Source organism: Lonchura striata, chromosome 31 (assembly GCF_050655825.1).
Source record: "Lonchura striata isolate lonStrDom1 chromosome 31, ASM5065582v1, whole genome shotgun sequence".
Taxonomy (NCBI): domain Eukaryota; kingdom Metazoa; phylum Chordata; class Aves; order Passeriformes; family Estrildidae; genus Lonchura; species Lonchura striata.
Window position 1 is genome coordinate 6,263,595 of NC_140733.1, and position 14,238 is coordinate 6,277,832.

At 66.2% G+C, this 14,238-nt stretch overlaps 1 protein-coding gene across 1 annotated transcript; it reads left to right on the top strand.

Moving 5' to 3' along the window:
• The first annotated feature begins 5 nt into the window (after positions 1–5).
• Positions 6–14,200, top strand: LOC146764802 (stress-induced-phosphoprotein 1-like). Its single transcript, XM_085563641.1, is given in 16 exon segments — positions 6–80; positions 557–1,198; positions 2,834–3,043; positions 4,300–4,441; positions 5,303–5,444; positions 6,658–6,751; positions 6,753–6,818; positions 7,535–7,661; positions 7,745–7,847; positions 7,946–8,066; positions 8,148–8,244; positions 8,326–8,450; positions 10,092–10,128; positions 10,946–11,049; positions 12,178–12,350; positions 13,980–14,200. Coding segments are annotated over 16 exon segments (2,331 nt in total). The 3' UTR covers positions 14,053–14,200.
• The last annotated feature ends 38 nt before the right edge of the window (positions 14,201–14,238 follow it).

The following is a 14,238-nucleotide window of genomic DNA, read 5'->3' on the forward strand; positions in this document are numbered from 1 at the left end:
CAGCCATGACCCCCCTTGGGACCTCCGGGAGGACCCCAGGCCCCGACAGGGGTGGGGGTGGGGAGCACCCAGGGGTCGGGGTGAGTCCCCCCTCCCCCCACGCGCCTTCGGGGCGGGTCTGTGCCCCCCCTTCCCCTCCCCCCCCCCCGCGAGGTGCCTTCACCCCTCCCCCCGCCCCTGCCGTTGGATTTGGGGAAAAAGGACCAAAATCAGGACAAACCGACCCAAGAGGGCCGAGGGGGACCCAAAATCCCCCCTCTGCGCCCCCCCCCCAATAAACCCAGCGGCTCCTTTTCCTGCCGGCGCCTCTTTCCCGTGGGACGGGGGGGTCCGGGAGGGAAAATTTGGGGTGGGGGTGACATGGGGGGTGGCACGGGAGGGGTGGGGGTGGCACGGGAGGTCCCGGGGGTGGTGTCACGGGGACCCCTCGGGGCAGGACGAGCTTGGGGGGGGGGGGTTGGAGTGGGACACGAGGGGAAGGGGAGTGGGGGGGGGGTCACAGCAGGGCCCTGCCAAGGTCACGCGTGTGTCACTCTCCACCGCCACTCCCCCGAAGGGACATCCCGGGTTCACCTCCGTGACTCCCACCGGCCACGGGCGAGTGTCCCCCGTGCAAGCCACGCCCCTTTTGTGCAAACCACGCCCCTTTGTGCAAACCACGCCCATTTCACGGAAGCCACGCCCCTCGCTCCTCTCCCAGCCAGACCTCCGCGCCGCCAGGGGGCGCTCCCCGCCCCGTGCGCTCTGCGCTCCGCGCCGCCCCGCAGCCAATGGGAGAAGAGGAAAATTCCAGAAGTCCCCTAGGCGCTCAACCAATGGGCGCCCAGCGCCGGGCAGCCGCGTCCAATGGGAGCGCGCGGAGGGAAGGTCCCTGACGCGGATCTGGAAGTGGGACGCGCCCCGCTGCCAGGCGGCGGCCAATGGGAAGGCGGCGGTGCGGCCGGCAGCCAATGGGAGCGCGCGCGGGGGCGGCGCGGCCAATGGGGCGCGGGGGGCGTGGCCGCGGGGTTCTAGCAGCTTCCAGAGGGCGGCGCGGGAGCGGCGCGAGCGGAGCCGCGGCCATGGAGGAGGTGAGGGGGGGGCGGCCCTGAGGGGTCCCGGGACGGGCGGCGGCTCCGGGGCGGCTCCGGGGCTGGATGCGGCTCCCAGCCGCTCCCACGGGGGTCCCGAGCGGGGCTCGGGGGGCTCCGAGGGGATGGCGGGGCCCTGAGGGGGCTCGGGGCGGGTTGGCTGAGGGGGGCTGAGGGGCGCTCAGGCTCCGTGAGGGGTTTGGGTTCTCTGGGGAGCGCGTCTTTCCTCACGTTCTTGTTCTTTCTTTTTTTCTGTTTTTTCTCTTGGTCTCTGCTTCATCTTCACCTGCCTCATCTTCATCCCTCCGGCCTTGCTCACGTCGTTCTTCTTCCTCGCCCCTCTTGTTGCTCTTTTCTCTCTGCCTGCCACTTGCGCTCCATTGCTTCTTCATCTTCCTCGCCCCTTCTTTATCTTCATCTTCCTCGTACCTTCCTCCTTTCCGTTTTTCTCTCTTCTTCGTTATCTTCATCTTCCTCATACCTGCATCCTTTCTGTCTGTTTCTCGCCCCTTCCTTATCTTCATCTTCCTCTCGCTTTCGTCCTCATCTCCCTCTCGCCTTCATCCTCCTCGTCCTCCTGACACCTTCATCCTCCTCATCCTCCTCGCACCCTGCTGCTCCCGACCCTTCGCTCGTCTCCCTCCGTGCCTTTCCCTTCCTCTCGTTCCTCATCCTCCTTTCCCGTTCCCGTGCCTCCTCTCCCCATTCCCATTCTTCCTCTCCTCCTCTTCCTCTCCCCATTCCCATTCTTCCTCTCCCCATTTTCTTTCCTCCTCTCTCCATTTCCGTTCCTCCTCTCCCCATTCCCGTTCCTGCTTTCTCCCTCTCCCCGTTCCTCCTCTTCCTCTCCCCATTTCCGTTCTTCCTCTCTTCCTCTTCCTTTCCCCATTCCCGTTCCCCCTCTCCCCATTCCCATGTCTCCTCTCCCCATTCCCGTGTCTTTTCTCCCTCTCCCCATTCCCGTGTCTCCTCTCCCCATTCCCATGTCTCCTCTCCCCATTCCCATGTCTCCTCTCCCCATTCCCGTTCCTCCTCTCCCCGTTCCCATTCCTCCTCTCTCTCCCCATTCCCATTCCCATTCCTCCTCTCTCTCCCCGTTCCCGTTCCTCCTCCCTCTCCCCATTCCCGTGTCTCCTCTCCCCATTCCCGTTCCTCCTCTCCCCATTCCCGTGTCTCCTCTCCCCATTCCCGTTCCTCCTCTCCCCATTCCCGTTCCTCCTCTCCCCATTCCCATGTCTCCTCTCCCCATTCTCGTTCCTCCTCCCTCTCCCCATTCCCGTTCCTCCTCCCTCTCCCCATTCCCGTTCCTCCTCCCTCTCCCCATTCCCATGTCTCCTCTCCCCATTCCCGTTCCTCCTCTCCCCATTCCCATTCCTCTCCCTCTCCCCATTCCCGTGTCTCCTCTCCCCATTCCCGTGTCTCCTCTCCCCATTCCCATTCCTCCTCCCTCTCCCCATTCCCGTGTCTCCTCTCCCCATTCCCGTTCCTCCTCCCTCTCCCCATTCCCGTTCCTCCTCTCCCCATTCCCATGTCTCCTCTCCCCATTCCCGTGTCTCCTCTCCCCATTCCCGTGTCTCCTCTCCCCATTCCCGTGTCTCCTCTCCCCATTCCCGTGTCTCCTCTCCCCATTCCCATTCCTCTCCCTCTCCCCATTCCCGTGTCTCCTCTCCCCATTCCCGTTCCTCCTCTTCCCATTCCCGTTCCTCCTCTCCCCATTCCCGTTCCTCCTCTCCCCGTCCCCGTCCCCGTTCCCTCTCCCGCAGGCCCAGGAGCTGAAGGAGCGGGGGAACCGGGCGCTGGCGGCGGGGGACGTGGGGGCGGCCGTGGGGCACTACTCGGCCGCCATCGCCCGGGACCCCAACAACCACGTCCTGTTCAGCAACCGCTCTGCCGCCTACGCGCGCCTGGGCGACTACAGCCGGGCGCTGGCGGACGCGTGCCGCACGCTGGAGCTGCGGCCCGACTGGGCCAAGGTGCCGCGGCCGGCCGGCGGGGCGTGGGGGGACGGGGGTACAGGGGGTGTGGGGATGGGGTACAGGGGGTGTGGGGGGCTTCTAGGGGATGGGGGTACAGGGGGTGTGTGGGGGGATGGGGGTACAGGGGGTGTGGGGGGCTTCTAGGGGATGGGGGTACAGGGGGTGTTCGGGGGGATGGGGTACAGGGGGTGTGGGGGGCTCCTGGGGGTACAGGGGGTGTGGGGATGGGGTACAGGGGGTGTATGGGGGGATGGAGGGATAGGGGAACAGGGGGTATATGGGGGGATGGGGGTACAGGGGGTGTGGGGGGGGATGGGGGTACAGGGGGTGTGGGGAGGGATGGGGTACAGGGGGTGTGGGGGGCTCCTGGGGGATGGGGGGATGGGGTACAGGGGGTGTGGGGGGCTTCTAGGGGATGGGGGTACAGGGGGTGTATGGGGGGATGGGGGTACAGGGGGTGTGGGGGGCTTCTAGGGGATGGAGGGATGGGGGTACAGGGGGTGTGTGCAGGACTCCTGGGGGAATGGGGGTACAGGGGGTGTGGGGGGCTTCTAGGGGATGGGGGTACAGGGGGCTGCTAGGGGATGGGGGTACAGGGGGTGTATGGGGGGATGGGGGTACAGGGGGTGTGGGGGGGGCTCCTGGGGGTACAGGGGGTGTGCGGGGCTTCTAGGGGACGGGGGTATACAGGGGGTGTGGGGGGCTCCTGGGGGACGGGGGTACAGGGGGTCTGGGGGGGGCTCCTGGGGGTACAGGGGTTGTGGGGGGCTTCTAGGGGATGGGGGTACAGGGGGTGTGCAGGACTCCCAAGGGGGATGGAGGGATGAGGGTCAGGGGGGTACAGGGGTGTGGGGGGCTCCTGGGGGGATGGGGGTCAGGGGGTGTGTAGGGCTTGTGGGGGGTGATCTGGGGAGCACAGCCCTATTGGGGTTGTGGGGGGGCTGATCTGGGAGGTCTGTCTAACCCCTCTGGGATCATTTAGGGGACACAATGGGGGGCTGATTTGGGGTCTTTGTCCAGCCCCTATGGGGTCAGACCCTATGGGGTCACAGGGGGCTGATCTGGGGAGTACAGCCCTATTGGGGTTATGGGGGGGCTGATTTGGGGTGTTTGTCCAGCCCCTATGGGGTCAGGCAGGGCCAGGACCGGGGGGTCTCGGGGGGATCTGACCGTGGGGGATCCCTGGGGGGCCGGGCTGGGGGTCCCAGGGTGTGCAGGGTCAGGGTGGGGTGTGACCCCGCCCGTGTCCCCAGGGGTACTCGCGGAAGGCGGCGGCTCTGGAGTTCCTGCAGCGCCTGGAGGAGGCCAAGGCCACCTACGAGGAGGGGCTGGCCCGGGAGCCAGGCAACGAGCAGCTCCTGCAGGGCCTGCGCGGGGTGGAGGCCAGGCTGGCGGGTACGGGGGGCTGGAAGGGCTGGGGGTGCTCCTGGGATGGGTTTTGGGGGGCCCTGGAAGGTTTCGAGTGGCCAGGAGAGGTTTTGGGTGGCTATGGAAGGCTTTGGGTGGCCCTGAAGGATTTTGAGTGGCCTTGAAAAGTTTTGTGTGGCCTGGGGAGGTTTTGGGTGGGCCTGAAAGGTTTTGAGCGGCCTTGAAAAGTTTTGAGTGGTCCAGGGAAGTTTTGGGTAGCCCTGGAGGGGTTTTGAGTGGCCTGGGGAGGTTCTGGGTAGCTCTGAAAGGTTTTGGGTGGCTCTGAAAAGTTTTGAGTGGTCCGGGGAGGTTTTGGGTGGCCTTGAAATGTTTTTGGGTGGCCCTGGAGAGGTTTCGAGTGGCCAAGAGAGGTTTAGGTTGGCCCTGGAGAGGTTTAGGTTGGCCCTGGAGAGGTTTTGGGTGGCCCTGGAGAGGTTTTGGGTGGCCCTGAAAAATTTTAAGTGGCCTGGAGAGGTTTTGGGTGGCCCTGAAAAATTTTAAGTGCCCTGGAGAGGTTTTGGGTGACCTTGAAATGTTTTGGGTGGCCCTGGAGAGGTTTCAAGTAGCCGGGAAAGGTTTAGGTTGACCCTTGAAATGTTTTGGGTGGCCCTGAAATTTTTGAGTGGCCTGGGTAGGATTTGGATGGCCCTGGGAATGTTTTGGGTGGCCCTGGGAATGTTTTGGGTGGCCCTGGGAATGTTTTGGGTGGCCCTGGAAGATTTTGAGTGGCCCGGAGAGTTTCAGGGTCCCGGGGAGGTGCAGAGATTTGACTTTGGGGTGTTGAGAGCAGGATTTGGGAACCCCTGGGAGGGTTTTTGGGGTGCCTGACCCTCTGTGCCCCCGTTGCAGAGCGGAAGCTGCTGAACCCCTTCAGTGCCCCCGACCTGCTGGCGCGGCTCGAGGCCGACCCCCGGACCCGGGGGCTGCTGCGGGACCCCGAGTACCGGCGGCTGCTGGAGACGCTGCGCAGCGACCCCGGGCAGCTGGGGGCGTCAGTGCGGGGCTGGGGGGCTGGGGAGGGGGCTTGGGGGGCTGGGAGGGGTTTTGAGGGGCTGGGGAAGGGGTTTGAGGGGGCTGGGAGGGGGTTTGGGTGGACTGGGAGGGGTTTTGGGGGGCTGGGGAGGGCTTTTGGGGGGCTGGAGAGGGGTTTTGAGGGGCTGGGGAAGGAGTTTGAGGAGGCTGGGAGGGGGTTTGGGTGGACTGGGAGGGGTTTGGGGGGGCTGAGAAGGAGTTTTGGGGGGCTGGGAGGGGGTTTGCATAGACTGAGAGGGGTTTTGGGGGGCTGGGGAAGGAGTTTTGGGGGGCTGGGAAGGAGTTTTGCGGGGCTGGGAGAGGTTTGAGAGGGGTTTTGAGGGGCTGGGAAGGCATTTGGGTAGACTGGGAGGGCTTTTGAGGGGCTGGGGAAGGGGTTTGAGGGGGCTGGGAGGGGGTTTGGGTGGACTGAGAGGGGTTTTGGGGGGCTGGGAGGGGGTTTGAGAGGGGTTTTGGGGGGCTGGGAAGGCTTTTGGGGGGCTTGGAGAGGTTTGAGAGTGGTTTTGAGGGGCTGGGAGGGGGTTTGGGTGGACTGGGAGGGGTTTGGGGGGGCTGAGAAGGAGTTTTGGGGGGCTTGGAGAGGTTTGAGAGGGGTTTTGAGGGGCTGAGAAAAGCCTTGGGGGGACTGGGAAGGAATTTTGTGGGGACTGGGAAGGAGTTTTGGGGTGCTGGGAGGGGGGTTTGAGAGGGATTTTGAGAGGCTGGGAAAGGCCCTGGGGGGGACTGGGCTGGGGATTTTGGGGTGCAGCCCCCTCAGGGGAGTTTTGGGCTGGGGATTTTGAGCTGCAGCCCCTCGGGGGGAATTTTGGGCTGGGGAGTTTGGGGTGCAGCCCCTTTGGGATGGGGATTTTGGGCTGCAGCCCCCTCAGGGGAGATTCAGGATGGGGATTTTGGGGTGCAGCCCCTTGGGGGGAATTTTGGGATGAGGATTTTGGGCTGCAGCCCCTCAGGGGAGTTTTGAGCAGGGGATTTTGGGGTGCAGCCCCTCGGGGGAATTTTGAGCAGGGGATTTTGGGGTGCAGCCCCTCGGGGGAATTTTGAGCAGGGGATTTTGGGGCGCAGCCTCCTCGGGGGAATTTTGGGCAGGGGATTTTGGGGCGCAGCCCCCTCAGGGGACTTTTGGGCTGGGGATTTTGGGCTGCAGCCCCCCCAAGACCCCCGTTGCCCCTCAGGAAGCTGCAGGACCCGCGGGTGATGACGACGCTGAGTGTGCTGCTGGGGGTGGAGCTGAGCGGCGCCGAGGAGGAGGAGGAGGCCCCTTCCCCTCCCCCCTCCCCCACCACCCCCCTCCCAGCCCCCCCCCACCGAGGAGCTCCCCCAGAACAAGCAGGAGGTGAGGGGGGGGGTCCCCAAAATTGGTTTGGGGATGGTCCCACGCAGCTGAGGAGCAGGAGGCAGCAGGAGGAGACCCCCGCGGGGGTTGGGGGGAGTTTTGGGGGCGTTGAGGGGAATTTGAGGGGGGCTGTGGGGCAGGAAATTGGGGTGATTCCAGCTGGTTTTGGGGTTCCCCCTCAGGCACAGCGGGAGAAGGAGCTGGGTGATGAGGGGAAGGTCTGGGTGTGAAATTTGGGGTGATTCCAGCCATTTTTGGGGTTCCCCCTCAGGCACAGCGGGAGAAGGAGCTGGGTGATGAGGGGAAGGTTTGGGTGTGAAATTTGGGGTGATTCCAGCCGTTTTTGGGGTTCCCCCTCAGGCACAGCGGGAGAAGGAGCTGGGTGATGAGGGGAAGGTCTGGGTGTGAAATTTGGGGTGATTCCAGCCCTTTTTGGGGTTCCCCCTCAGGCACAGCGGGAGAAGGAGCTGGGTGATGAGGGGAAGGTTTGGGTGTGAAATTTGGGGTGATTCCAGCCCTTTTTGGGGTTCCCCCTCAGGCACAGCGGGAGAAGGAGCTGGGTGATGAGGGGAAGGTTTGGGTGTGAAATTTGGGGTGATTCCAGCCGTTTTTGGGGTTCCCCCTCAGGCACAGCGGGCGAAGGAGCTGGGTGATGAGGGGAAGGTTTGGGTGTGAAATTTGGGGTGATTCCAGCCGTTTTTGGGGTTCCCCCTCAGGCACAGCGGGAGAAGGAGCTGGGCAACGCCGCCTACAAGCGCAAGGAGTTCCCCGCAGCTCTGGAGCACTACACCCGCGCCGAGCAGCTGGACCCCACCAACATGACCTATGTCACCAACCAAGCAGGTCTGTCACCCTAAACCCCCCCAAAACCACCTCCCGAACCCCAAAACCCCCCCCCTGAACCCCGAATTTCCCTCCCCTGGCAGCCGTGTACTTCGAGACGGGCGAGTACGAGCGCTGCCGGGCGCTGTGCGAGCGCGCCATCGAGGTGGGCCGGGAGAACCGCGAGGATTACAGGCAGATTGCCAAGTGAGTCTGGGGGTGGGGGGGGGTTTGAGGGTTTGGGGGGGTCCTCGCTGTGCCCCCAAACCGTCCCTGTCCCCCCCAAAACTCCGCCGTGCCCCCAGGGCGTACGCGCGGATCGGGAACTCGTATTTCCGCGAGGAGCGCTACAAGGATGCCGTGCACTTCTACAACAAATCCCTGGCCGAGCACCGCACGCCCGACGTGCTCAAGAAGTGTCAGCAGGTGACGTGGGGGGACATTGTGGGGGTTCCCAATCCCCCCTGAGCCCCTCCCCGAACCCCCAAATCGCTGCTGCTGCTGCAGGCTGAGAAGATCCTGAAGGAGCAGGAGCGCTTGGCCTACATCGACCCAGACCTGGCGCTGGAGGAGAAGAACAAAGGCAACGAGTGCTTCCAGCGAGGTGTGAGGGGGTTTTGGGGGGTCTGGGGGGGCTCTGGGGTGGTCGGGGCACCCCCTGAGAGCGAGGAGGGCTCTGTTTTAGGGGATTACCCCCAGGCCATGAAGCACTACAGCGAGGCCATCCGGCGCAACCCGCACGAGGCGCGGCTCTACAGCAACCGCGCCGCCTGCTACACCAAACTGCTCGAGTTCCCGCTGGCCCTCAAGGTCTGGGAGGGGCTGGGGGTGTGGGACTGGGTTTGGGGGTCCTGGGGCTGGGGCTGGGGGTGTGGGACTGGGTTTGGGGGTCCTGGGGCTGGGGCTGGGGGGTTTGGGGCTGGGTTTGAGGGTCCTGGGGTCGGGGCTGGGGGGTTTGGGGCTGGGTTTGAGGGTACTTGGGGGTTTGGGGCTGGGTTTGAGGGTCCTGGGGTCGGGGCTGGGGGTTTGGGACTCGGTTTGGGGGTCCTGGGGGGTTTGGGGCTGAGTTTGGGGGTCCTGGGGCTGGGGCTGGGGGATTTGGGGCTGGGTTTGGGGGTCCTGGGGAGTTTGGGACTGGGTTTGAGGGTCCTGGGGCTGGGGCTGGGGGGTTTGGGACTGGGTTTGAGGGTCCTGGGGGGTTTGGGGCTGGGTTTGAGGGTCCTGGGGCTGGGGCTGGGGGGTTTGGGACTCGGTTTGGGGGTCCTGGGGTCGGGGCTGGGGGGTTTGGGGCTGGGTTTGGGGGTCCTGGGGGGTTTGGGACTGGGTTTGGGGGTCCTGGGGCTAGGGATGGGGGTGTGGGACTGGGTTTGGGGGTCCTGGGGTCGGGGCTGGGGGTTTGGGACTCGGTTTGGGGATCCTGGGGTCAGGGCTGGGGGTTTGGGACTCGGTTTGGGGGTCCTGGGGCTGGGGCTGGGGGGTTTGGGGCTGGGTTTGAGGGTCCTGGGGGGTTTGGGGCTGGGTTTGAGGGTCCTGGGGTCAGGGCTGGGGGGTTTGGGACTGGGTTTGAGGGTACTGGGGGGTTTGGGGCTGGGTTTGAGGGTCCTGGGGTCGGGGCTGGGGGTTTGGGACTCGGTTTGGGGGTCCTGGGGGGTTTGGGGCTGAGTTTGGGGGTCCTGGGGCTGGGGGATTTGGGGCTGGGTTTGGGGGTCCTGGGGGGTGTGGGACTGGGTTTGGGGGTCCTGGGGTCGGGGCTGGGGGGTTTGGGACTGGGTTTGAGGGTCCTGGGGGGTTTGGGGCTGGGTTTGAGGGTCCTGGGGCTGGGGCTGGGGGGTTTGGGACTGGGTTTGAGGGTCCTGGGGTCGGGGCTGGGGGGTTTGGGGCTGGGTTTGGGGGTCCTGGGGGGTTTGGGACTGGGTTTGGGGGTCCTGGGGCTAGGGATGGGGGTGTGGGACTGGGTTTGGGGGTCCTGGGGTCGGGGCTGGGGGGTTTGGGACTGGGTTTGAGTGTCCCAGGGGTTGGTTTGAGACTGGTTTGAGGGTCTTGGGGGTTGGTTTGGAGGGTCTGGGAGTGATTAGAGGGTCCTGGTGTGATTTTCGGGGTGTAAGAGGGTCCTGGGGGCTAATTTGGAGATCTGGGGGCTGATTTGGGGGGTTTGTGACTGTTTTTAAAGGTCCTGGCGGGGGGTTTGAGTCGTGGGGGCCAGTTGGGGAAGGACTTAGGGTTGGTTTGAGAGTCCTGGGGTGGATTTTGGGGACAAAGGAGCCAGAGGTGCTGGATTTTGGGGACAGAGGGCCCAGGGGTGCTGGATTTTGGGGACAGAGGAGCCAGAGGTGCTGGATTTTGGGGACGAAGGCCACTTGGGGGCACGGAGGAAGCGCTGGGGTTGTTTGCAGGGGGCAGGGCTCAATTTGGGGTTCCTGGGAGCTTCCTGACCCCCCTTTTCCCCCCCAGGACTGTGAGGAGTGCATCCGGCTGGAGCCCACCTTCAGTGAGTGGGGGACACGGGGGGACAGGCGGGGACAGGCCCTGCCCTTCCTCTGCTCATCCTCATCATCCTCACCCGCCCCCTGCTCTGCCTGTCCCCCGTGTCCCTCCCCGTGTCCCTGTTGTTGTCCCTGTGTCCCCACCTGTCCCCATGCCCCTCCTGTCCCTGCATCCCTCCATGTGTCCCCGCTGTCCCCCCATGTCCCCCCATGTCCCTGCTGTCCCCATGTCCCCCGTCCCTGCTGTCTCCATGTCCCTCTGATCCCCCCATGTCCCCCTGTCCCTGTGATCCCCCCATGTCCCCCTGTCCCTGCTGTCCCCATGTCCCTGCTGTCCCCATGTCCCCCCATGTCCCTGCTGTCCTCCTGTCCCCCTGTCCCTGTGATCCCCCCATGTCCCCCTGTCCCTGCTGTCCTCCTGTCCCTGCTGTCCCCCTGTCCCCCCATGTCCCTGCTGTCACCCCGTGTCCCTGCTGTCCTCCCATCCCTGCTGTCCCTGTGGTCCCCCCATGTCCCCATGTTCCTGTGATCCCCCAATGTCCCCCTGTCCCTGCTGTCCTCCTGTCCCTGCTGTCTCCATGTCCCTCTGATCCCCCCATGTCCCCCCATGTCCTCCTGTCCCTGCTGTCCCCCTGTCCCTGTGATCCCCCCATGTCCCCCTGTCCCTGCTGTCCCCATGTCCCCCTGTCCCTGTGATCCCCCCATGTCCCCCTGTCCCTGCTGTCCCCCTGTCCCTGTGATCCCCCCCTGTCCCTGTGATCCCCCCCTGTCCCTGCTGTCCCCCTGTCCCTGCTGTCCCCCTGTCCCCGTCCCTGTCCCCAGTCAAGGGCTACACGCGGAAGGCGGCGGCGCTCGAGGCCATGCGCGATTACACCAAGGCCATGGAGGTTTATCAGCGCGCCCTGGACCTCGACCCCTCCTGCAAGGTGACCTTGGCACCCCTGGGACCCCCTGTGACCTCCCTGTGCCCCCCTGTGACACCCCTGGGTACCTGTGACCCCCTGTGTGCCCCTCTGACCCATTTCTGACCCTCTGTGACCCCCCCTGTGCCCCCCAGGAGACCGCAGAGGGGCAGCAGCACTCAGAGACCCCCTGATCCCTCTGGCACCCCCCAGACCCCTGTGCCCCCCGTGCCCCCTATGCCCCCCATGACCCGTTTCTGACCCCCCCGTGCCCCCCAGGAGACCGCAGAGGGGCAGCGGTGCTCAGACCCCCCGATCTCTGTGACACCCCCAGACCCCTGTCACACCCCCAGACCCCTGTCACACCCCCAGACCCCGACCCCCCCATTCCCCTCTCTGACCCCCCATGCCCCCCATGCCCCCAGGAGGCTGCAGAGGGGCAGCAGTGCTCAGACCCCCCGAGACCCCCCGATCTCTATGACACCCCCAGACCCCTGACCCCCCCCGACACCCCCATGCCCCTCTCTGACCCGCCTGTGCCCCCCATGCCCCTCTCTGACCTGCCATGCCCCCCGTGCCCCCAGGAGACCGCAGAGGGGCAGCGGTGCTCAGACCCCCCGAGACCCCTGATCTCTATGACACCCCCAGACCCCCGACCCCCCCATGCCCCTCTCTGACCCCCCCGTGCCCCCCATGCCCCTCTCTGACCCCCCGTGCCCCCCGTGTCCCCAGGAGGCGGCGGAGGGGCAGCGGTGCTCAGACCCCCCAATCTCTGTGACACCCCCAGACCCCTGTCACACCCCCAGACTCCCGACCCCCCCATGCCCCTCTCTGACCCCCCATGCCCCCTGTGCCCCCAGGAGACTGCAGAGGGGCAGCAGCACTCAGAGACCCCCTGATCCCTCTGGCACCCCCCAGACTCCCGACCCCCCCATGCCCCTCTCTGACCCCCCCATGCCCCCCATGCCCCTCTCTGACCCCCCCGTGCCCCCCATGCCCCTCTCCGACCCCCCCGTGCCCCCCATGCCCCTCTCCGACCCCCCCGTGCCCCCCATGCCCCTCTCTGACCCCCCCGTGCCCCCCATGCCCCTCTCTGACCCCCCCGTGCCCCCCATGCCCCTCTCTGACCCCCCGTGCCCCCCGTGCCCCCAGGAGGCAGCGGAGGGGCAGCGGCGCTGCCTGCGGGCGCAGCAGCAGCGCTCGGAGCCCCCCGAGGAGCTGCGGCGCCGCGCCCTGGCCGACCCCGAGGTGCAGCAGATCATGGGGGACCCGGCCATGCGCCTCATCCTGGAGCAGATGCAGAAGGACCCCCAGGCCCTCAGCGAGTCAGTGCCCGGGCAGGGGGGGCACGGGGGGTGGCACCGGGGGTCCCCAAGGGCTGGGGGGGGGTGGCACTGAGGGACCCGAGGGTCTCTGGGGTCAGGGAGTGGCCATGGGGGTCCCCGGGGCTGGGGGGTGGCACTGAAGGTCCCCAAGGTGGTTGGGGGTGGTACTGAAGGGTCCATGAGGGTCCCCAGGGTCAGGGAGTGGCCATGGGGGTCCCCGGGGCTGGGGGGTGGCACTGAGGGTCCCCAAGGGCTGGGGGGGGTGGCACTGAGGGACCCGAGGGTCTCTGGGGTCAGGGAGTGGCCATGGGGGTCCCCAGGGCTGGGGGGTGGCACCGGGGGTCCCCAAGGGCTGGGGGGGGTGGCACTGCGGGACCCGAGGGTCTCCAGGGGTTCCCTGAAGGTCCCCGAGGCACTGGGGGGTGGCACTGAGGGTCCCCAAGGGCTGGGGGGGGTGGCACTGAGGGACCCGAGGGTCTCCAGGGTCAGGGAGTGGCCATGGGGGTCCCCAAGGGTCCCCAAGGTGGTGAGGTGACACTGGGGGTCCCCGAAGGTCCCCGAGGCACTGGGGGGTGGCACTGAGGGTCCCCAAGGCGGTTCGGGGTGGTACTGAAGGGTCCATGAGGGTCCCCAGGGTCAGGGAGTGGCACTGGGGGTCCCCAAGGTGGTGTGGTGGCACTGGGGGTCCCCAGGGCTGGTGGGTGGCACTGAGAGACCCGAGGTGGTTGGGGGTGGCACTGAGGGTCCCCGAGGGTCTCCAGGGCCGGGGGGTGGCACCGAGGGTCCCTGAGAGTTCCCAAGGGTCCCCAAGGTGGGGGCAGTGGCACTGAAGGGTCCCTGAGGGTCTCTGAGGTGGTGGCAGGGTGACACTGAGGGTCCCCAAAGCACTGGGGGGTGGCACTGAGGGTCCCCAAGGCGGTGGCAGGGTGGCATTGGCCAGCTGGAGCAGCTCGTGAGTCCCAAAGTGTCCCCAGGGTGTCCCCAGCTGTCCCCAGAGTGTCTGCAAGTGTCCCTAAAGTGTCCCCAACTGTCCCGAAAAGGTCCCAAAATGTCCCCAGAGTGTCCCAAAATGTCCCCAGAGTGTCCCAAACTGTCCCCACCTGTCCCAGGGTGTCCCCAAGTGTTCCTGGCAGTGCCCAAGGAGTGCCAGCGTGACTCTGAGCCCAGGCAGAGCCACCAGTGGGGAAGGGGAGATGTCCCTGAGATGTCCCTGAGGTGTCCCTGAGGTGTCCCCAGGGTGTCCCGAGGTGTCCCAGGGGTGTCCCTGAGGTGTCCCCAGGTGTCCTGGGGTGTCCCCAGGTGTCCCTGAGGTGTCCCAAGGTGTCCTGAGGTGCCCCAAGGGTGTCCCCAGGGTGTCCCGAGGTGTCCCCAGGATGTCCCAAGGTGTCCTGAGATGTCCCTGAGGTGTCCCCAGGTGTCCCGAGGTCTCCCCAGGGTGTCCTGAGGTGCCCCAAAGGTGTCCCCAAGGTCTCCCCAGGGTGTCTGAAGGTGTCCCGAGGAGTTCCAAGGTGTCCCCAGGGTGTCCCCGAGGTCTCCCCAGGTGTCCCCAGGGTCTCCCCAGGGTGTCCCCAGGTGCCACCAGCTGTCCCCCCCCCGTCCCCTGGGTGACACCCCCGTGTCCCCCCCCAGGCACCTCAAGAACCCCCTGATAGCCCAGAAGATCCAGAAGCTGATGGACGTGGGGCTCATCGCCATCCGGTGACCCCCCCAAAAACCCCGGGGACCCCCCTGGGCCCCCCCCGGGGACACCCCCACCCCTCGGGGGGGGTCTGGGGGCGCTGCCCCTCCCCCCCCCGCCCCTCCTGTCGGTTTTGGGGCGCTGCCACCCCCAATAAAGAGCGGAGCAGTGACCCCGGTCTGGGCGTTGGGGGTCCGGGGGGGCAGTGGG